We start from the raw sequence: 23,605 nt of genomic DNA, 5'->3' as shown, positions 1-23,605 counted from the left end.
GACTCCCTAAAATATTCAACCTATTTTAACCTCTAGATTCTCAATGAAGAACTAGTAAGACTTCCGGTTCCACCTCTTAATCCTTCAGCTGTTATGTAATACTAGTACCAGGCAGGGCCATCGCATAATGTAGAGCTTGGTCCAGGCGTGGCAGAGACCTTCTTAAGTGACACAAAGCAAATGAATAATGAATCATGCCCCTGGCAGTTGGCAAACTTTCTAATAGGGGTGTGTTTTACTGCCTCCTACACTCTAACTGCCCTTCCAACTGTGTCTTCTCCCCAGTCAACTCCTCAGGACCTTTTCTCTCCCTCTCTACCCAATGCCGACCTTCCCTTCCCCTTAGCCCTCTTAGTGAATGATGGTTTATTTATTTCTATATGGAAGACATAGCTGAAAGGGTTGATTAGGAAAATTGTTTTTACTAATTCCATCGCATTGTGTAGGGAAAAGATAGAACTTAATTACTTAATTGGGTAACAAGTAGAGAAATACAGCAATCAGACAATAAAATGTACAGTTACTTTTTTCCTTAAAAAATTATTGTAAGTCTGAGCTCAATGATACACAACTAGACCATCAAATTATTTTCATATTGAGGAAAACAGAAACTCTTTTGGATAACCCTGCATTCCAGGCTTTCGGTGGAAAAGACAAAGACACGCACTGTACAGCATTAAGTACTTGGGAGACATGATTTTAACCAGGATGTAACTCAATTATATTAGTGATTTATAAAGAGTCTGGAGAAAATATTTCTTTATTTGAGCATGGGCACTGTCAGATTAAAGGTGCAGTGGTTCTAAATGCTGTTTGTTCCAGCCCTGTCTTCGATTGCAACAATGTGAGTGTCTTGTCTGTGCTGGTGGATTATTAACAGAGGTTATTGGTCTCCATGGCAAAGCGATTGAATGATTGCTCTGAACGTAATCTCATTTATGGGGGTGCAAAAAAAAAAAGCACTTCAGGTCAGGGAGAATGTATAAATGTCCATCGCCATCAAGGTTCTGCTATTTTTGAAAAGCTGAAGCGACTCCAAGGACGCAGTTCATAGAAATTTGGTTCTCGGCCCCAAAATACTGATTGAATTGGGCACAGTTACAAGGACTCTCTGGCCAAAAACCCTTGAAGAGGCCCCGTGAAGGAGGCAGTGAGGAGCTTTTGATTGCTGACCTATATTGTATCACCCCAGCATGTGCACTGGGAGCTGTGCCAGATGCCTGGGGGGCACCCTCATTCCCCTTGCTTTATTTGGCTTCCTGGCTAACATCCTGTTATTTTTTCCTGGAGGAAAAGTGATAGATGACAACGACCACCTTTCCCAAGAGATCTGGTTTTTCGGAGGAATATTAGGAAGCGGTGTCTTGGTGAGTAGGGAAGCCTTAAAATCCCCCTAAAGGAGATTTCCCCTTCCCCCCAATCCTTTTTAAATCAGCTACTTATTGAACAGGGAGATATTTAGTTGGTAACAGAAGCTCAAGCATTGCATGATGAGAGGTCAATGCCTTAATTTATTTCTCCTTTCTGTTAGGATCTGACAAGGACACATCAGCTAAATTTACTAAGTAATTAATTTCCAGACTTGGGTCGGCAGTTCTCATGGGTCATTTGAGTGCCATGAACCGAAGTGAAGGTCACATAATTTCTTGATTCCAACAAGATAGTGCCCAAAACAATAACAACAACAAAGCCACAATGCAAACCCGCTAGAAAAGCAAATTGATTTAAAACCACCATGAGAAGCGGTTGTCAGTGCAGTCGTCTTCCACTTAGGACCTAATGATTTCTTTACCTGTGGTTTCCAATAGAATTGGAAACCTCCATTTGAGAGAGTGAAAGGAAGAGAGACTCACTTTTCATGACAATTGAGAACAAGTTTCTTATTCTTTTTTCTAATACACCATCTAAATGGAAACTCAGATTTTGAAACCCTGACTCATTGAAGCTGGTTAGTCACCCCAAATGGAACCTAAGTACTCCATAACACTCCATTACCCCTCCAGCCATGTTCTGTTACTTTGCCGTTCCCTTTGGGCCTCCAAGTCCCTCATTGTGGATGGGGCTCCTTATACAGTCAGGCAGGCTCGGGCCCTCCCTTCAACTCCTGGACTCTCTGAGGTGCCTCTCTTGCTGGTAGATGATCTTCCCTGCGCTGGTGTTCTTGGGCCTGAAGAACAATGACTGCTGTGGGTGCTGCGGCAACAAGGGCTGCGGGAAGCGATTTGCGGTGAGTTACCATGGGGGGCAGCTACTAGAATTACTCCAGGGTGCTCTGTGTTTTTGTGCTGGGCAACATGGGGATGGAGACAAGTTATCAGCTCCAGCCAGGACTCTGGGAGCAGCTGGTGAAGGGATAAAACTGTGATTTTTCCTGTCAGTGTGAAATAATAATAATTTTCCAAAATACCATAGCCCTCATACTTACAGGGTATGAATACAGTATTAGATTTTGCAAACCGACAGGGATGTCAGAACTGGAGATTCAGAGGGGTCCCATATACAGAATGCAACCCTGGAAGGCAGAGATGGGGCTGCAGCATTCCTCTACCACTGAGAGGCCATAAGAACTTGGACAAGTCATTTCCCTTTTCTGGCCCTGAATTGCCTCATCTGCAAAGGGAACTTGGGACAGGACAAAAGATGGTATCCTCCCCTCCCCAGTAGGCTTCTAGGTTCCTCACCCACACCACTTCCGTGTTCTCTATCTCTGTGGCCCAGCACCTCTGGCTTCCACCGGGCTCTGCCTCAGGACTTCTGTTTCCTCTTTTGTTTCATGTGGCCATGGATCTTTGAGTAGGTGAACTAGAGATGTTAGGCTTCAGAGTTCCAGGGTGCAGTGGAAAGAATGCTGGGACTTGGGGATAGGACCCATTCTACAATTGAGCAAGTCATTGTACTGCTCTGCCTCCCTTTGCTCATGTATAAAGCAGGAAGCTGGATTAGACCAGAATTTCTCAAGTATGGGACAAGCTCTGGTGCTACACAGATGTGCTATATCTTTCAACAACATAGAATGTCATTCTCATTCAATTCTCCTTCAATGCTTTTGATACTTTCAAGAAAAATATCTTATTTTGATAGACATAAGTCTTTCTTTTTTCTTTTCTTTTCTTTCTTTTTTTTGTTTGTTTGTTTGTTTTGTTTTGTTTTGAGACAGGGTCTGACTCTGTTTGCCCAGGCTAGATCTTGGCTCACAGCAGCCTTGACCTCTTGACCTTCTGGGCTCAAGTGATTCTCCCACCTCAGCCTTCCAAGTAGCTGGGAGTACAAGTGTGCCACCCCACCCAGCTGATTTTTTGTATTTTTAGTAGAGACAGAGTTTTGGCATGTTTCCTAGGCTGGTCTCAAACTCCTGGACTCAAGCAATCCACCCACCTGAGCCTCCCAAAGTGCTGGGATTACAGGTGTGAGGTACCGTGCCCAGTTGTCTTTACTATTTTTTACCCTTCATAATCTCCCTTTATAACAAAGAGAGGACAAGTCTTAGGCTCCAGGAATGAATGCAACATTATTTAACTAAAACGCAATTATATTGTGTTTCTATATGCCAGTGATTTAATTTTTCATTCATGTAGTGATATAAATGAATAAAATGAGAGTTGACAAAAAATATTAAGAGTTAGATATATTGATGAGGCAGAAATGAAGCATAGTAGAACTGGAATTACTGGTCTGAAAAATGAGGAAGTCTAACTTCTCCTGTAATCTCCCACGGTTCACATGTCCACCTAAGAGATTCATGAACCGCAATAATGAATTAACCACATTTACTTTAACTTCCTAAAGGGAAAGGTGCATCTATCCATTCTGAAGCAGGATCCTTTTAACATTTCTTTCTTAGCATTATTTGTTCATTTATTCAATCAAAAAATATTGAGCATATGTGAAAGGCTGAGGTTGGTCCGATGTGCATACATTACAGTTTCCATGTGAGTTCAAAGGTCAAAGAAAATATAACGTCATGAGTCCCAAATAAGTATTGATAATTGTTATATTAACATTTAAAATCATCATTTACAAAGAGATTTTTTAAAACCCACAATTTAATATAATCATGTAATATATGTTTTATATAACAAATGATATTTTATGTAATTATAAATGAAAAGAAGATATTTATAACTTGTTTTCCCATTATATGTTGTGAACTTTTGGGGGATAAAAGTTGGAGATGAGGATTTTTTTTAAACTAGCAATTAAGAAAATAGGGATGTAAAGAAAGAAGAGTCATTTCTTTTAGAAATCTAACATTTCATACCTGATGTTGAGTAAAAGGCTAAAGACTGGCTAATATAAAATAAAGGATCTTTTGTTTGCTTGATTTTTGTTTTTAGGTTTACATATAGCCACAGTGAGAAGTGAAACAGCATTCTAAGTATTAAACAAAACTTGGTTTTTAAAATTAGATGTAAATGAAGTCCAAGATGAAGGCAAAAAAGTTTGTTTTGTTGTTGTTGTTGTTGCTTGTTTGAGACAGAGCTTCACTCTTGTTGCCCAGGCTGGAGTGCAATGGTGTGATCTCAGCTCCCTGCAACCTCTGCCTCCCGGGTTCAAGTGATTCTCCTGCCTCAGCCTCCCAAGGAGCTGGGATTACAGCCATGTGCCACCATGCCCGGCTAATTTTGTATTTTTAGTAGAGACATGGTTTCTCCATGTTGGCCAGACTGGTCTCGAACTCCCAACCTGAGGTGATCTGCCCGCTTCGGCCTTCCAAAGTGCTGGGATTACAGGCATGAGCTGCTGCCGAAAAAAAAAGTTTTTATAAGTACATTTCATAAAAGAAAGTTTTGAGTCAATAGGATCTGAAATATTTGGTCTTCCCAATACAAGTTGTCTGTGGGGGCTGTCTAAGCCTCCATGTGGAAGCTGCCGTTGGCATGAGTTGAGGGTAACTCCTCCAAATAACCAACTGACCATCCAAATGACGAGGCAGTGTCCATCAAAGGACCAGCTGTGCCAGACTGTAAACTAACGCACCTAGCATGGCTGCCCTGGGCCAGGGTCGACCACATGCTGAGTAGCCAGCAGAAGGATTTCTTGTCTTTGATTTTTTGTTTTATTTTGTTTTGTTTTGTTGAGATCAGGTCTCGCTCTTGTCCCCCAGGCTGGAGTGCGATGATGCAATCTCAGCTCACTGCAACCTCCACCTCCTGGGTACAAGCAATTCTCCTGCCTTAGCTTCCTGAATAACTGGGATTACAGGCGCTTGCCACCATGCTCGGCTAACTTTTTTTTTATTTTTAGTAGAGACAGGGTTTCACCATGTTGGTCAGGCTGGTCTCGAACTCCTGACCTCAGGTGATCCACCTGCCTTGGCCTCCCAAAGTGTTGGGATTATAGGCATGAGCCACCACACCCAGCTGATTGTTTTGTTTTTTAATCAGCTGCCAATTTTTAAAAATTCAGAGATAGGGAGTGGGGAGGAGGAAGGGATTGCATTGGGAGTTATACCTGATGTAAATGACGAGTTGATGGGTGCTGAGGAGTGCAGCACACCAACATGGCACAAGTATACATATGTAACAAACCTGCATGTTATGCACATGTACCCTAGAACTTAAAGTGTAATTAAAAAAAAAAAAAATTCAGAGATAGAACATAAAGTATCTAGATATCTGACTTCTTTCCCCAAGAAATAAAAAATTAATCTGGCACCCCTAGCCTGCATTTTGGCACAACAGCAGCCTTCACTGGGCCTGCCTGAGCTCCACAGGGCCCACCCTGGCTGCTCTACTCAGTTAGGGTCCCTTTCCTGCCCCTAAGGCCATTGAGCTCATGTCCCCTGCTTCAGACTCTTGTTTGCTTAATGTTATGTTCTGAGGCTTTGGAGCATCAAGCAATAATCATTTCTTTCTTTCTTTCCTTCTTTCCTTCTTTCCTTCTTTCCTTCTTTCCTTCTTTCCTTCTTTCCTTCTTTCCTTCTTTCCTTCTTTCCTTCTTTCCTTCTTTCTTTCTTTCTTTCTTTCTTTCTTTCTTTCTTTCTTTCTTTCTTTCTTTCTTTCTGTCTTTCTTTCTTTCTTTCTTTCTTTTTTTTTTTGAGGTGGTTGGGGGTCTCACTATGTTGCCTAGGTTGGTCCCAAACTTCTAGAACTCCTGAACTCAAGCGATCCTCCCCCCTCAGCCTCCTGAGTAGCTGGTGCTACAAGTGCTCACCACCTCACCTGGCTAATCATTTTTCCAAAATGAGGTATTTGCATTTTGTCAGACAAGAAGCAAAAACTACAGACTAATTTGGAGAGAACTACACTGCTGAAGCTCTGAATTATTTTCCAAAGGCTCACGCATTCCCCTCCAGGCTCCAGCTCCTTCAGGGACACAGGGCTTCTGAGGAGCATTGCATAGGGAGCAGTGCACAGGAAGCCCTGCAGGTGGAAAGGCCTGTGAGGCAGACACAGACTGGGCCACCAGCTGCTAGGCTGAATCCTCTGTCCTCTCTACAGTCTGCTCGCTGTCATTTATTTTCCTGGCTCCTCTCTCTCTCCTCTCATCTTCATTATATCTTTCTGGAACATTCCCCAGAGGCCCACTGCACCATTCTCTTCCCTTTCCTCGGGTAGCAAAACCAAGTAGGAGATAGGAGAAGCAGGATGTGGTGGCTGCAGAGATAAAGCAAGATAATAAGCTGGAAAGACTCTTGGATCACCTGATTCATAGTTTCTTGGTAAAGCCGAGAAAATGGCTCTCCTCTGAGGCAGAGCGAGACTGAAGTTCAGCTCCAAAGACCTGCGCTCTTTGAAATAAATTAGGCTAAAGGAGACCCGGAAAAAGTGAGCCCTGGAGCAAAAATAGTGAGAACCCTGGCCTGGGTTTGTTTTCAGGTCACAGCTTCATCCTCCCAAACCGGAGATTCCCAGTAGCTTCTTGGCAGCAGTGGCTGGTCAATATCTCCTGCCCTCTAATCCTTCTAAAAAATGGATCTCTCAGGGCCCAGTGGGGCAGCAAATGAATTTTGTCAACTTGTTTATGTTAAGTATGTGTTTTATTAAGAGCCTTTTGTAAATCTTGGATTTGACTCAAAGGAGTGTCTTTAATAATGAGACCAAAGGTAGATTGATGAGGATGTGTCTTGGGTAGGCAGGCAATTCACCATCCTTACAGAATATTAGATAGATCAAGGCCCACCCCACCCATAGGCAGGGCCAGATGATCAACTTCCCTGTTTTGAAGAAAGGTCTTGGTCATGTCCTAATGCAGTCTGTGTGCCGTGGTCAGCACTTCTTCCCGTGCCTGGCTCATCAGTGCCCCCTAGAGATGCCTCCTGAGTGAGCATTTCTGAGGACTCCCTCTTGCAGAGGTCCTGCAGGCCAAAAGCATCCCTAATCTACCTCCTCATTCCTTGGAAATACAGCCAGCTTGAGGAAGATTTAAGAAAGACCATTCCTTTAGAAAAATGGAATATATTGAAAGAAAAAAAAAAGGCCGGGCGCGGTGGCTCAAGCCTGTAATCCCAGCACTTTGGGAGGCCGAGACAGGCAGATCACGAGGTCAGGAGATCGAGACCATCCTGGCTAACACGGTGAAACCCCGTCTCTACTAAAAAATACAAAAAACTAGCCAGGTGAGGTGGCGGCCACCTGTAGTCCCAGCTACTCGGGAGGCCGAGGCAGGAGAATGGCGTAAACCCGGGAGGCAGAACTTGCAGTGAGCTGAGATCCGGCCACTGCACTCCAATCTGGGCAACAGAGCGAGACTCCATCTCAAAAAAAAAAAAGAAAGAAAGAAAAAAGTATGGAATTTTATTTCTTTTTTTTCCAGATGCTTTCTCCTTAAGCTCCTATTTTTATTCTAATTCAACATATTTTATTTTTATTTATTTATATTTTGAGACAGAGTCTTGCACTGCCGCCCAGACTGGTGTGCAGTGGCGCGATCTCGGCTTGCTGCAACCTCCGAGTCCTGGATTCACGCGATTCTCTTGTCTCAGCCTCCCGAGTAGCTGGGATTGCAGGCGCCCGCCACCACGCCCAACTAATTTTTTGTATTTTTAGTAGAGGCGGGGTTTTACTATGTTGACCAGGCTGGTCTCAAACTCCTGACCTCTGGATCTGCCTGCCTTGGCCTCCCAAAGTGCTGGGATTACAGTCGTGAGCCACCACACTGACATCTTTAGTAAAGATTTTCTATGCTTCAAAATCCTCTGCTACAAAACGGATTGTGGCAGTTACTATCTCTCATAAGGATGTTGTAAGTTCTAGGGGAAGATTTTGCAAGCATTGGTGTAAGGGAAGAGGAGGGAACTACCAACTAAGTGCCTAGGGTATGGAGGACACATAGATCCTCAATAAGTACTTGTTGGATGAATGAAGTAAGTGAACACCTGGGAGAGAAAATGGGCTTTCCGTATTTATCACGCTCAGTCCTCACAACAACCCTCTGAGTTCGGCATTAAACTCCTCATTTTATAAATGAGGAAACTGGGGCTCCTGCAAGTTAAGTTTCTGACTGCCACTTCCCCCACTCCCTTCCCAAGCCTAGCCCAGGTAAAAAATAGAGGATATTAATTTTTAAGAAGAAAAAAGACTTCAGACAGTCTCTATTCCTCCTTACTAAGGAGGAATGTCCATGCCCTCAGGATGTGCTTTGGCCAACATAAGCACCTACATGACCCCAGGACACACCATGTGTGGAGACAGAGCTGGGATCTGATGGTACCTGTCTGTCTTCAGAGCCCAACAGAAAGGGAGGTCTTCAAGCTGGCAATTGGTGAATTAGAGGACATATGATTGCACGTCTTCTTTCAAGGGAAACATTTGCAGCATATGCTATACACATTAACAACATGAGCAGAATATGTGCGCTGAGTAGCTATGAGGGAATTAGCCCGTTGAATTTTTTCTCTCCAGAATTATGCTCTCTGTATTTGTGGAAAATAAGTGCATGTGAGAATATGATAACAAAAATACTATAACATAATAATGACATTGATCAAGTGCTTGCTAATGTCTTGGGAAATTACCCAAACCTTGGGAACAGGAAAAATAATTCTAGGTGTCCTATCAGTGAGGCACTGGGGATTGCTAGTAGCCTATCCCACCTGGGGTTGATCTGATTTTCAAGATGTGTGTACCTTTACTGGTTAGGCTATCTTACATATTATCTGTAAGGCAAGTACTTATTAATGAGCCTTATTTTACAGAAGAAGAACTGGAATAAAAAAGATTAACTTCCCAAGATTGTGAGGGAGGAACCAGAACTCAGATCCAGATCCATCTGCCTGTAATCCATACCTTTGGCCACAACACAGTAGTGTCCTTCTTCACCATTTATTCACTTAGACCAGGTACAGCATGCCCATGGCACAAAAACCACAAAGGAAGACTCCCTTATCTGATTCCAAAGTCTGCCAACTTCCCTTCTCAGAGGTCCCCACTGTTCTCAATTACTCTCTCCTTCCAGAGATATCCCAGGACTTTTACCTATTTACTATAAATAATACCAATTTTGAAGTGTCTACTCTCTAATGTAGTCAACTTGATCTCAAGAACTTTTCTTTTCTTTTTTTCTAGACAGGGTCTGGCTCTGTTGCCCAGGAGGAAGTGCAGTGGTGCAATCTCAGCTCACTGCAACCTCTGCCTCCTGGGCTCAAGCGATCCTCCCACCTCAGCCTCTCGAATAGCTAGGACTACAAGCACACACCACCACCCCTCGTTAATCTTTTTATTTCTTGTAGAGATGGAATTTCACCATGTTGGCCAGTCTGGTCTCAAATTCCTGAGCTCAAGCGATCTGCCAGCTTTGGCCTCCCAAAGTGCTGGGATTACAGGCGTGAGCCACCAAGCCTGGCCTTTCTTTCTTTCAACATTTTGTGTCATGAAACCCATGATAAATTGAAGTTATTCTATGCTGGCTTTTCTACTGATCATATCTCTAAGAATTGATTCTAGAGAATTTGTCATTTTTAAGTCTTCCCAATGTGAAATAACTTAAAGCAACATGACTCAGCATGTATCTTGCTTCCTGTGATTTATCCATAAAATGTGCCGAGACCCCCCCTCCTTCATAAAATCTGTTTTTCTCTGTGACCACCTAGTCTTTCATGAGGACAGCTCAATCTGCCATATGTCAACAAATATTTCCAGACCACTCAGAACCTATTTCTGAAAGGGCGGTAGGTAGCATTAGAAGAAACTGCCCTAAGTGTAAGATTTCGCTTGCTCTAGTCCTAGAGTTATACTAGCTGTATCTAACTGAACAGAAATTTGGTTGGAGCATGGAGGTGGCTAAGAAACAGGAAACCAGCCATATAAGCTCTCAGTAAGAACTGTAGGCCAGGTATGTTGGCTCAGTAATCCCAGTACTGTAATCCCAGTACTTTGGGAGGCCAAGGAAGGAGGATGGCTTGAGACCAGGAGTTTGAGAACAGCCTAGGCAACACAGTGAGACCCATCTCTATTTAAAATAAACTTAAAAAAAAAATTGTAGCAGTATTTTCCAAAGTATTTTTTTACAAGGACTCACAGGAAAAACAAAAACAAAAACAAAAAAAAAAACTTATGGGATCCAGTAAGAATGGAAAATTGCAAGTACCATGGATACTCAACTGCAGATATAAGGCAAATCTGAACATAAAACCATGTCTTATTTTCCCATGAAGAAACTTCAAAAAAGTTCTTTAACCAAAACTAATATATAAACTTTCTGTGACATAAACATATTTTAAATCATGTTATATAAAATATGAAATAATTTTAGTATATTGATTGTGAACTGACATTTCTCCCATTTATTTATTTATTTATTTATTTATTTATTTATTTATTTATTTATTTATTTTTTGAGACAGAGTCTCACTCTGTCACCCATACTGGAGTGCAGTGGTGTGATCTTGGCTCACTGCAACCTCCATGTCCCGTGCTGAAGCAATTCTCCCACCTCAGCCTCCTGAGTAGCTGGGACTACAGGAGCGCACTACCATGGCTGGCTAATTTTTGCAGCTTTTGTAGAGATGAGGTTTCGCCATGTTGCGCAGGCTGGGCTTGAACTCCTGGGAGCAAGTGATCTGCCCACCTCAGCCTCCCACAGTGCTGGGATTACAGGCTTGAGCCACTGCACCCGGCCCATTTATTTTAAAATAAATAAATATTCATGTTTCTTTTCATCAATGTCTTTGCTACTACTAAAGACACACTTTGAGCCATCAAAAGGCTCCCACAGCACATCTTCTTTTCCACTTAAGTTTGGATACAACACTTATGTGTCTATGCATGATGTTGTCAGGGAAAATTTCACCATTAGTCACAAATATCAACTCTCAAAAGACAAAGACAATGTTCAAACATTCCTCCTACAGGTATATAGTAATGATCTCCACAATTATCAACACGAAGTGTGCTTATTTTAGAATGCCATTTATTTATTTATTTTATTTTTTTGAGATGGAGTCTTGCTCTGTCACCTAGGTTGGAGTGCAGTGGTGCAATCTCGGCTCACTGCAAGATCTGCCTCTGGCTCAAGCGATTCTCCTGCCTCAGCCTTCTGAGTAACTGGGATTATAGGCATGGGCCACCACACCCCGCTTTTTTTTTTTTTTTTTTTTTTTTTGAGATGGAATCTTGCTCTGTTGCCCACGCTGGAGTGCAGTAGCATGATCTCAGCTCATTGCCACCTTCGCCTCCCAGGTTCAAGCAATTCTTCTGCCTCAGCCTCCTGAGTAACTGGGACAACAGGCGCACACCACCGTGCCCAGCTAATTTTTTTATATTTTTAGTAGAGGTGGGGTTTCACCATATGGGCCAGGCTGGTCTCGAACTCCTGACCTCATGATCTGCCCGCCTCGGCCCCGCAAAGTGCTGGGATTACAGTTGTGAGCCACCATGCCAGACCTAGAATGCCCTTTAAAAGGTTTGTTAACTATAATCTCCAGAACTAGGAACTATGGGGTCAACCTTTTTATAATAATTAATAAATATGTGTTAAGAAAAAGTTTTTAACACAATTCTGTCATCTAACAATGATTGAGTTGTTTCTGATTGATGTCTTCTCTGCGCATACTTGGTTGTTCAAAATAAAGTGTTTGAGGAAATACCTTATTGCCTGATAGATGAAATAAGGACTCAACTCTAAGGTAATTCCCTCATTTCTGAGGAATATGTGAGAGTGAATGATTTTCCTTATATTCCAGCATACATAGTAGATTTCCTTCTCAGAAGGTCACACAAATTCATGTCTCATAAGTACTATATTTTTAGAAGTGCAGCAGGAATGAAACTTATTTATGTAATCCAGCAATTCTCAAACTTATTCAACCATACATCCTTTGGAAAAGAGATTGCCTGTTCTAACATGAGAAATTGGCCAAAATGTTCACTTACTTCTGACCTAGGTTAAAGTCATGAATGTTCTTGCTGCTGAGAGTGGATTTAGATACCCTAAGCATAAACAATAAGGGAAAAAATCTAAACAATTAGTAATATGAAACCTTAGCCATTGAAAACATGCAACAAATCGTTATCCAGTGACTTTGATAAGCTAGGAAGAAGAAAAACTGTAAGACTATGCTAAGTTTGGAACAATGCCCTATCTTCAAATAACTTATTGTTCGTGACATCAAGGAACTTGTGCTCTATTTGGAGAAGACAGCCATAAAAAGCTATGCATTAACTGGGCATGGTGGTGCATGCCTGTACTCCTAGCTCCTTAGTAGGCTGAGGTGGGAGGATCACTTGAGCTCAGGAAGTCGAGGCTGCAGTGAACTGTGATTGCACCACTGCACTCAGCCTGGTGACAGGGCAAGACCCTGTCTAAATAACAACAACAACAACAACAAAACCCTATGCATTATTGTATTAGAGGCATTGTGCTGTGATAGAAGTTTGTGCAATCTAGAGTACGGGGGTTGGAAGAGATGAAGAATGAAGGGTCAGTTCTACAAGGAAAGTCAGAAAAAGCACATGAAGTTAGAGCTCGGTATCAAAACGTTGCATCAATCAGATGAGTTGGCAAAAGAGTTAAATTTTCCACTAAAAAGAATTTTTTAAAAAGTTGCATCCAAAATACATTGATTTATGATATGAAAATGGATACCAGCTAAAGTAGAACTCCATTATTACATAGATTCCGATCACCCAGGCACAATCAGGTCCTCTTCACCTTCAAACCCCACCCCATCCCAGATATGTACTATGATAAGATTGTTAATAACATGAAAGGGGAAAGGGAAAATAGCTGACGTTTAACTTAGGTTGCCACGTCTAATGTTCACAACAGACATTTTAGGTAGGCTCTATCATGCCCATTTTAAGATGATAAAACTAAAGCTCTGAGGACACATTCATTATGCAAAGTCATTACATCAGAGAAGACTAGCAAAGCTGAGATATGAGCCTGGGTCTGGGTCTGCTGACTTTAAACCCTGTGCTTTGTCATCAAAGCAATAGAGGTGATCGTTTTCTGCCTGTTTCTCCAAAATTTTAAATGTTTTCATGCTACTTTCTAGTTACTGTCTAGAATGGATATTGCAAAAGTTCTTAACATCCCTGGGCCTACGTTTTTTCATCCGTAAGAGGGAGTTAACCTAGTTGGACTCCAGGATTGCTTCTGCCTTTTGCAGTCAATAATTCTATTTTGATTTTAAAATTGAAAAAAAATATGGTAGTCTAATGTTTTTCATTAATTAATCTCCATCATAGAAAAATATTTAAAAGAATGGAATTTTTTGGATTGTTTAACCTAAAGAAGAGAAAACGCTCCAAGGGTGGTAGAAGGGGTGAAAGATGTCAAGGCAATCTTCAGATATTTTAAAGACTGATGCTAAATGGAAGACAGGTTAGACTTGATCTTTTTGGCCTCAAGGAACGTAATGAGGGCCTGTGAGGAGGGGTTCTAAACTTTTACTCTTTCTCATAAGTAGAATCTGCCTGTCACATGAGACACCATAGTGACTGGCCTTAGCAGGATAATTTGACCAGAAAACTTTTAAGATTACTGCCGGGCCAGGTGCGGAGGCTCATGTCTGTAATCCCCGCACTTTGGGAGGCCAAGGCAGGCAAATCAACTGAGGTCAAGAGTTCAAGACCAGCCTAGCCAACATGGTGAAACCCTGTCTCTGCTAAAAATACAAAAAAATAGCCGGGCGTGGTGGCGCATGCCTGTAATCCTAGCTACTCAGGAGGCTGAGGCAGGAGAATCGTCTGAACCTGGGAGGTGGAGGTTACAGTGAGCTGAGATCATGCCATTGCACTCCAGACTAGGCAACAAGGGCGAAATTCCGTCTCAAAAAAAAAAAAAAAGATTACTGCCAATCCTAAGGTTCTTTGATTCTATCATAGATTGGCTTTATATATCAGCCCTGGGGAGGAAAGTTTATCTTTAACAAGATTAAAAGCCCATGGATCAAAGGTAACAGAATCAACACCTCCGTCATCAATGAAAAGGTGAAAAAGAAATGGAAATGGGACTGAAGAAGGGAAAAGAAGATACCAAAATTCATTCTAGAAGACCCCACAGGCCCCACTTACTATAAAGACCAGCTCCTACCCCATAACTTCTTGTAGTCACCATGTTCAACAGCAGGTGGATTAGGTTTGCTGAGTGTATCCTCTGGACCACCTGGAGAATTTGACTGTCTCTCTTCCTCTCTTTCAGATGTTCACCTCCACGATATTTGCTGTGGTTGGATTCTTGGGAGCTGGATACTCGTTTATTGTCTCAGCCATTTCAATCAACAAGGGTCCTAAATGTCTCATGACCAGTAATAGTACATGGGGCTACCCCTTCCACGACGGGTAAGACCACACCCTGCAATGCCCACCTGTCACCACAAGGGTCATGGGCAGATAAATTGCCCAAGGGGAGACTGCACACAATGTCATGTCTTCATCCTTATGCAAGTCTCAGGCTCGGTGCTCCTTTGAGGCAGAGCTGGAGTTGTGGAGTACAGCAAAGTTGCATAGAATCTCACTTCGAATTGCTCCTTTGACAGATCCCAGGAGAAATAACTAAAAGAGGATGGATGCCTCCTTTAGCCTGAGGGAAGGAAGAGATTTGTTGTGTCATCACTTGCACCCAAATATTTATTAGCAGCAACACAACGCAACTAATAGTATTAATAAACAGAGTAATAGTTTTCGTTGCAAATCTTATAATAGAAAACAAGAATAATTACTCACTAACTGGGCCCAAGGGCTTTCACTAATACCCCAAATTGCCTGTAATTAAACAATCGTTTAAGTGCATGTACAGAAAATGACATTGAAATCATTGTAGGTTTCTCGTGTTAATGTTAATAGCCTCATTAAAATAACATTTCATATTATCATGGTACTTTGTAGGCTGTAAAGGTCTTTATCCCACAAATTTATAATTTAATCTTCATAGTAACCTCAAGAGGTAATTACTCTGTGCCAAGGCAGGTTTAATAAGTTTAACGAGCTTCAAAGTCACATTGTTAGTTGAGGACAGTGCCGGACTCAACTCAGGACTTCTAACTTCAAGTCTTAGCCTTTCATAGTACACATCTTTCTGTCCTGCACTGACCAGGACGGCACTGTTCAGTCCAGTAGCCAGCAGCCATGTGGAACTACTTAAACTCAAATTCATTTAAATGAAATAAAGTTAAAAATACAGTTCCTTAATCACACTAGCCATATTTCAAGTACCCACCAGCCATATAGGGCTTGTAGCTACTGTATTGAATAGCACAGATCTAGAACATTTCCATCATGGTAAATGGATCTGTCAGGCCAAGCTGCACTAGACTTTAACCTCCAAGGGGGCTTGGAGCATCTTTGTTTCATTCACCATCTCAGCCCCTCTGTCTGACAGGGACTGGCACATCCCACAGAGTCAGGAAATATAATTATTGGGTCTTCCTGCACATGAAGAATGGATTCATGTCTAAAAATAATCTGTAGAACACCAATATATTAACTCAAACCTCTACTTATTCATTTACTGTGAGAGTCTAAAGAACCTTAAGAATGGCTTCAGGCGGGGGAAGTGAAGGGGTCTAGTTCTCTGTGATACACAGTCTCGGTTTGTTCACAGATGTCCCATATGAAACATCCCCACCTTTCTCATAGTTAAGCAATACAAGGTCTCTAACATCCTCATATCTTGTGCAGCAGTTTCCAAATACATTTAGTCTACTGTGTGAAAAGCCCTCTTATCATGCAGACAGGACTCTTGGGGCTACGCTACCATGGGGTTGGCTTGCTTGAGCATCGAACTCAGATCCCAGCAGGCTGAGCCCCCCCACCCCGCCCCCATTGAGGCTCTTCCCCTGACAGCTCACTCTCTCCACCTAGGGGTGTGTGTGTGAAGCTACAGATTATGTCTTGCTTCAAGGAGCCCTCTATTAATTCCAGCAACAACATCAGTGCCGCAGTAAACATATTTTTTCTGTTATGTGAATAATACTACCCTAGAAAATCAAAGTCGGTTGAAATAAATCTATGTCCAAAACAGAGGAGGGAGAAAGAAAACATAACAGATGCCAAACAACACTCCAAAGCCACACAATGGCCTCACATGTTCTGACTGCAGAACCTAACACCCTCCCCTCACACACGCACGCCCTGCTTGGGATGGGATGGGATCAATGCCCAAGGTCAGGAGTGACAGCTGGCCTGTGGGCCACCCCACGAAATGCCAAACTGAGGGAAGGACAGGAAACCACTTTTTGAAGTTCCCCATATTAGTACTTCTGGGGAAGCAAGTTTTCATTCTCATTGCAGCCATTTATTGTGCATTGCTCTGTAACAGATACTTTCAACTATGTTATTTTATCTACCCCTCACAAAAGCAACTAACCAGTATCAAGAACAGGTACCAGATTATAAATATTTAATAATAAAAACAGAATAGGGTAAACGTTGCAGGCAAGCGGGAACGTTTCAGAGTTCTCTATTTATCTTCTGTTCACTGTACAGCTTTGATAATTACCTAAAGGGAGAATGATTTGAACACCGAGACATCTGTACAGCTGCTTCAAACTATAATGTGATCAAAAATTACTGTACAGGGATATATTACAAAACTGTATATATTACAGTTTCCAGATGATTTATGGGCTATTTAAGAATGATTTTGACTACTTATGTTTTAATTTAATCCCATGTAAGATGTAAGGCTGCTCTTTGCGCAAGGTATAAAATATGCCATGATGGCTACAGGAAGGGCATTCAGGGGATGGGCCCAGGTCTCACTGCACCACACCCTCTTCGCCATCTGGCAAACCTTCAGCAGCATTCTGTTGTCTCCTCAAATCCTGTTTCCTCCCTTCTGAGACAAGAACTCACATTCCTTTTTGATATTATCTACCACTGCCAGCTCCAAATCTTCCCTCTGACTGCAGAAGTTCACCTTGAATTTCTTATGGCAATAATTGAACTTTCTATAGCTTGGTGTTTTCAGTTAACAAAGTGCTGTTACCTACATTGTTTCATTTGATCCTCACAAAAAGTTTATGAGATTATTTAACTCTCCTTCAGAGGCAGGATAGCCGAGGCCCAGAGAGGACAAGTGACTTGGCAAGAGGAATACAGTTTCTTAATGGCGGAAGCTCAAATCCAAGTTTTCTCACTCGAAGTCACAGTGTTTTTTCTAGAACACAATTTATATTGACTCATACTGTCTGCTTTTTGCCTAGATTCCCTGTTGGCAAAACTCATTGGATTCTACCTCCTCCTCCTTTTACTATACTGTACTATACTGGTATCTGATAGTTTAAAAGGGTCTGTGGAATCTTCTTATCCAATCAGCATATAGTAACTGTTGTTATAGCTGGAAACCTAACACTCATACACAGCTGCTCAGAGACTAGAAAGGATCAGTCACTTGTATGAGCCAAAACAAGAAAACTCGAGACAGTTGTCATTTGTCCCTTATTACCAAAGGGCAGCCGTGGTGGCAACTGCTTCTTCTTCTTGTTCTTGTTCTTCTTCCTCTTCCCTCCCCTCCTTTTCTTCTTTTCCTTCTCTTTTTTCTTTCTCTTCTCTTCTTCCTTTTCCTTCTAAGTGTTTTTATGTGCATTATCTCACCTAATCTTCCACATAAATCTGAGAAGAATTTTTATCCCTGAAAGAGAAAAATGCAGCTGAAAAAAGTTAACTTTCCCAGGGCTCCATGGCTAGTAATTAGTAGCAGGATTTTTTTTTTAATTGGCTGGGAGTGGTGGCTCATGCCTGTAATCTCAGCACTTTGGGATGCTGAGGTGGAAGGATTGCTTGAGCCCAGGAGTTCAAGACCAGCTTGGGCAACATAAGGAGAACTCCCCACCCCACCGCCCCTCTACAAAAAAAAGAAAAAAAAATTTTTTTTTAAATTAAAAAATTAGCTCGGCATGGTTGTGCATGCCTGTAGTCCCAGCTACTCCAGGTGCCTGATGTGGGAGGATCTTTTGAGCCCAGGAGGTTGAGGCTGCAGTGAGCTGTAATCATGCCTCTGCATTCTAGCCTGGGCAACAGAGCCAAACCCTGTCTCAAATACACACACACACACACACACACACACACACACACACGATTTATATATCTACATATATACATATCTACTTTTATATATAGGTGTATATATACACCTATGTGTGTGTGTGTGTGTGTGTGTGTGTGTGTGTGTGTGTGTGTGTGTGTGGTAAGTATCTTATTTTGTGCTGAAGCCTATCCCAAACACGGAACAAAAAATGAATAGACATGGTTCCTGCCCTATCAGCATGTGGGTTAGGGGAAACACATGGAACAGATCCACATAATGCAGAAACTGTGAGATGGAGAAGGAGTGTGGGGGAACCTTCTTCGAGAAGGTGACATGGGCTGATTTTGGAGGATGAGCAGAAGTTTGCCTTCCAGTGAGGGAGGAGAAACGCATTTCAGGCATGAAAAGGCTGACATGCTTAGGGAACATCAGAGCACTGCGTGGCAGAAGCTCAGTGTGAATGAGGAGAGATTTGCAGAAGGGACCGCCACACGATGTGGTGAGACTGAGAGGCAGCCAGACCTTCAGGCCATCAGGGCATAGCAGAGGACTTCAAGCAAGACATGGCATGGCTACTTTGGACTTTTAGAGGCATGGTGGTGCTAGTGATGTGGAAAGTAAATAGGAGGGTTCAGGAACTAAAGAGAGATAAAAGCTGGCGTCATAATCCAGATAAGATGGTGAACATCACCCAGGCAGCAGAATTGGGGCTCAAAAAAGACAAATTTTAGAGAGTGTTTGAAATGGAGTCATCAGGTTTAGGTGTGAGGAGAAAAGGGGAAGCTAATCAAGGTGGACTCTGAGATTTCGAATTTAGTGCACAAAATCCAGGACTCTGCAATGTCATAGTGTTTAGCACTGTTTTCCTCAGAAATGTTTGTTGATGATAATATTAAGGGAGGGAGCAAAAGTAGTTAACTTGTTCTGTCCTGAGAACCATATTAAAGAAACACCCTAGAAGGAAAAAGAAACCTGGGCATTTTGAAATACACCCTCTTGGCTTCCTTTGAGGTAGAACCTCCTCCCATCCAAGGTCTTCCTCCCTGAGACAATTGGCCATCCCTCCCTTGACTCTGAGCTGCTGAAATGAAAGCTGCCTGCATAGGGTGTGGGGACAGCCATAGGAGGGGAAATAGAGGAAGAGCCAGGAGTGGTCAGTAGTCAGGGAGGGATAGGTCCATGCATGGCACTACTGGGCCAGGCTGCAACTCTCCACCTCCTTAGAAAGAGTCAAGGGCAAGGAGAGCACCCTCACATCTGTGGTTCAGACACCAAGACACTGAACTGAACACAGTTAAATGTTCTGCCTTGACATTCAGCTAAGACCATCTGCATTTGCACTTCAGAAATTACTTAGTAGCAAAGAATATCATAAGCTGCTTGTGAACATATTCCCAAGAGCTGAAAGCCACCTTAATAGGATGATATTGGATTTGCACCATGTAATGTTAGCTTTCATGAACCAGAAACAGTTCACAAATGTTAGGAGCCAGTTTTGCCCTTGGCTGACTTAGGGTCTAGCCACACCTCTGCCGTATACCATTTATCTCTCAGGCTTCATCTGTGAAATGAATGTGAGTAACAGCAACATGCACTTCACAGGTTCAGATGAGAGTAAATAACACGAGGTACATAAAGCATTCAGCACAGTTCCTACCATATACTTCCTTGATTCAGCCTTATTATTCATTTTTATGAATATAAAGTGTTATTGTAAGTGGAATTTATTTTCATGCATTAAAACTTTAAAATTGTTATGCTTTTATAATGATTCTTTGACTTAATTTCAGTCCTTTCAACCAGACATAAATAAGGCTCAAAAAAACTCTTTATTGTGATATAAGTAACCCTTGATTCACATACTATTATAGATGTATAAATCAAATGTCATAAATAAATCATTTCAAATATGCTAAGGAAATAACTGCTCCAACAAAGGGCATTTGTGTAATGGATAAGAGCAATGGCTTTGGAGTCAGACAGACCTAAGATCAAATCCAGGTACTTCCATTTATTAGCCTCACCTTCTTAATCTGTAAAATGGGTATATATTCATTCATTCAGTGATTGTTTACTGAAGGTTACTCTATGCCAAGTACTGTTCAAGTAAAGTAGCATCTCCTTGGAGCATTAGGAAAGATGATGGAAAGCAGCTAGCCCAGAGCCTGGCACAGAGGACCCAGGAAATGAGACCTGCTGCTATCTATGAAGCACTCCCTGTGCTGGAACTGGGGACAGAGACAGTGGCACATGGTCTTTGCCCTTGGGAGCTTATGGTCCTGAAGAGAAGACAAACAAATGGACAGTTGGTGGCAGCACGGGGTCCAGGGGCTCTGTACAACAGGGACGAAACACAGAGCGCTGGGGAGCACAGAAGGAAACCAAACCCAGGCTGAGGGCAGAAGCATCGTGGAGCTTCTTCCAGAGGAGGTGGCATCTGAATTCATCAGACAGAGCAGACCAGCAAAGCATTCATATTCGGACCCCCTGGTTCCTGTCCTCAGCTGAGAAGAGAGTTCTGTGAAATTTGTGGCTTTCTGCTCCCATGTTGATGGTATTACTACAGCTCCAGTGGAAACACCTGCATAATAATTGGATGCTTTAAAACATCAGTTAAGTGCATCTAAACTGCTTCTGCTCTCCTTGCTTCACTGCCAGGTCCATGAAAAACTCAGGACCCCTCTCTCCCTGGGTTTGGGGAGTTGGACACGATGATCAAACTGAATGTGAACGCAGCCTTTTTTGCCAGGGTCTCAAAGACCGCCAGAACCAGAGAGTTTGAGGGGAGAGAAGAAGGGCCTGAGTGTGGCCATGTGGTGTTTTGTGAGGGGTGAGCCTGCAGCAGGAGAGGGACTCATGATTTCTCCAGCCACCCAAATTCAATCCTTGCTTCTACTTTCCCCCATAAACGTTTCACAAATCCTACCACCAGGAGGTGCTGTCATCCCACTGCTGTTCAGGCTCTCCAAAGAGGCCTGGGACTCAGGATTGCCAATTCTTTCACCTCAGAATCTTTTCTTCATCAAGTGTGCCTGGAAAATATTGTATCTTTATAACCTTTTATAATTACCATGTTTTAAAATTGTAAAGATAGAAAGGACTAAATGGAAAAATGCAGAACAGAAAGGCGGGTGTTTCATGTTGAAAAAAAAAAAAAAAAAGACATTTTCACAATGGGTTTGCCACCAGAACACAGGTGTCATGAAAACCACCCCTAAATCAAAGCCAAAATGGGAAATAAAAAGACTCATATCAATATTGTCGTTATTGGACACGTAGGTTCAGGTAAGTCCACTGCTACTTGCCAACTGATCGACAAATGTGGTATAATCTACCAAAGAATCATCGATGAATTTGATACTAAGAAGGGAAAGAGCTCCTTCAGGTATGCTTGGGTCTTGAATAAATGATAAGATGAGTGTGAGTGTGACACATCACCCTGAGAAAGTTTGAGACCAGCAAATACTGCATGAGTCATTGATGGTCAGGACAGAGACTTTATCAGAAACATGATTACAGGCACATCTCAGGCTGACTGTGCTATCCTGATTGTTGCTGCTGGTGTTGGTGAATCTGAAGCTGATATCTCTATGGGCAGACCCATGAACATGCCCTTCTTGCTTACCTGCTGGGGATGAAACAACCAATTGTTGATGTTAACAAAATGGATTCCACCGAGCCACTCTACAGTCAGAAGAGACACAAGAAAATCATTAAGAAAGTTAGTTCTTTCATTAAGAAAATTGGCTACAACCCCAGCACAGCAGCATCTGTATCAATTTCCAGTTGGAATGGTGACAATATGCTAGAGCCAAGTAGTAACATGCCTTGGTTCAAGGGATGTAAAGTCACCCATGAAGATGGCAATGCCAATGGAACCATGCTGCTTGAAAGTCTGGACTGTGTCCTACCACCAACTCATCCAACTGACAAGCCCTTGCATCTTGCCCCTCCAGATGTCTACAAAGTTGGTGATGTTGGTACCTATGTGCTAAGTGGAAACTGGTGTTCTCAAACCCAGCATGGTGGTCACCTTTGCTCCAGTCAATGTTACAACTAAGGTCTGTTAAAATGCACCATGTTGCAAGCTCTTCCTGGGGAAAATGGGGGTTTCAGTGTTAAGAACGCATCTGTCAAAGATTTTTGTAGTGGCCACATTGCTGGTAACAGCAAAAATGACCCACCAATGGGAGCACCTGGCTTCACTGCCAAGATGAAGCACCACCCAGGCCAAATCAGTGCTAGCTATGCCCTTCTGCTGCTTGTCACACAAGTCACATTGTTTCCAAGTTTGCTGAGCTGAAGGAAAAGATTGATCACCATTCTGGTAAGAAGCAGGCCCTAAATTCTTGAAATCTGGTGATGCTGCCGTCATTAGTGTGGTTCCTGGGAAGCCCATTTGTGTTGAGAGCTCCTCTGACTATCCTCCTCTGGGTCATGTTGCTGTTTTTGATATGAGACAAACAATCGCTGTGGGTGTCATCAAAACAGTGAACAAGAAGGTTGCTGACCAGAAGGCTTGGCAAGATCACCAAGTCTTCCCAGAAAGCGCAGAAGGCTAAGTGAATATTATCCCTAATACCTGCCACCACAGTCTTAATCAGTGGTAGAAGAACGACCTCAGAACCGTCTGTCTCATTTGGCCATTTAAGTTTAATAGTCAAAGGCTGGTTAATGTTAACAATGCATCCTAAAACCTTCAGAAGGAAAGGAGAATGTTTTATGAACCATTTGGGATTTTTTTTTTTTCATGAAGCAGTTTTAAGTTACTAGGTTGTTTGTTTGTTTTTGAGATGGGGTCTCACTCTGTCACCCAGGCTGGAGTGCAGTGGTGCAATCTCAGCTCACTGCACCCTTTGTCTTTTGGGTTCAAGCGATTCTCCCACCTCAGCCTCCCAAGTAGGTGGGATTACAGGTGTGTGCCCCCACGCCTGGCTAAGTTATTAGTTTCTAAAACCAGTACTTTTTAATGGAAACAACTTGACCAAAAATCTGCCACAGAATTTTGAGACCCTTTAAAGCAAAGTTTAATGAGAAAAAAAAAGTACTGAAAAGAGCAGTCTCGGCCAGGCGCTGTGGCTCACGCCTGTAATCCCAACACTTTGGGAGGATCACCTGAGGTTGGGAGTTCGAGACCAGCCTCACCAACATGGAGAAACCCCGCCTCTACCAAAAATACAAAATTAGCCGGGCA

General features: G+C 42.5%; 1 protein-coding gene and 1 pseudogene across 1 annotated transcript in view; both read left to right on the top strand.

Annotated features, from left to right (window-relative positions):
* The first annotated feature begins 755 nt into the window (after positions 1 to 755).
* Positions 756 to 23,605, top strand: part of TM4SF4 (transmembrane 4 L six family member 4) — a 29,553-nt gene continuing 6,703 nt past the window's right edge. Inside the window, exons 1-3 of the mRNA XM_008008747.3 lie at positions 756 to 1,367; positions 2,138 to 2,227; positions 14,584 to 14,723. Coding sequence (XP_008006938.1) covers positions 1,194 to 1,367; positions 2,138 to 2,227; positions 14,584 to 14,723 — 404 coding nt within the window. The 5' untranslated portion in view covers positions 756 to 1,193. The remainder of the gene's footprint in view (positions 1,368 to 2,137; positions 2,228 to 14,583; positions 14,724 to 23,605) is intronic.
* On the top strand, positions 21,123 to 22,973 carry LOC140713563 (putative elongation factor 1-alpha-like 3; annotated as a pseudogene).

The sequence above is a fragment of the Chlorocebus sabaeus genome, chromosome 15 (assembly GCF_047675955.1).
Source record: "Chlorocebus sabaeus isolate Y175 chromosome 15, mChlSab1.0.hap1, whole genome shotgun sequence".
Classification (NCBI taxonomy): domain Eukaryota; kingdom Metazoa; phylum Chordata; class Mammalia; order Primates; family Cercopithecidae; genus Chlorocebus; species Chlorocebus sabaeus.
This window is presented reverse-complemented; position numbering and strand designations above follow the sequence as displayed.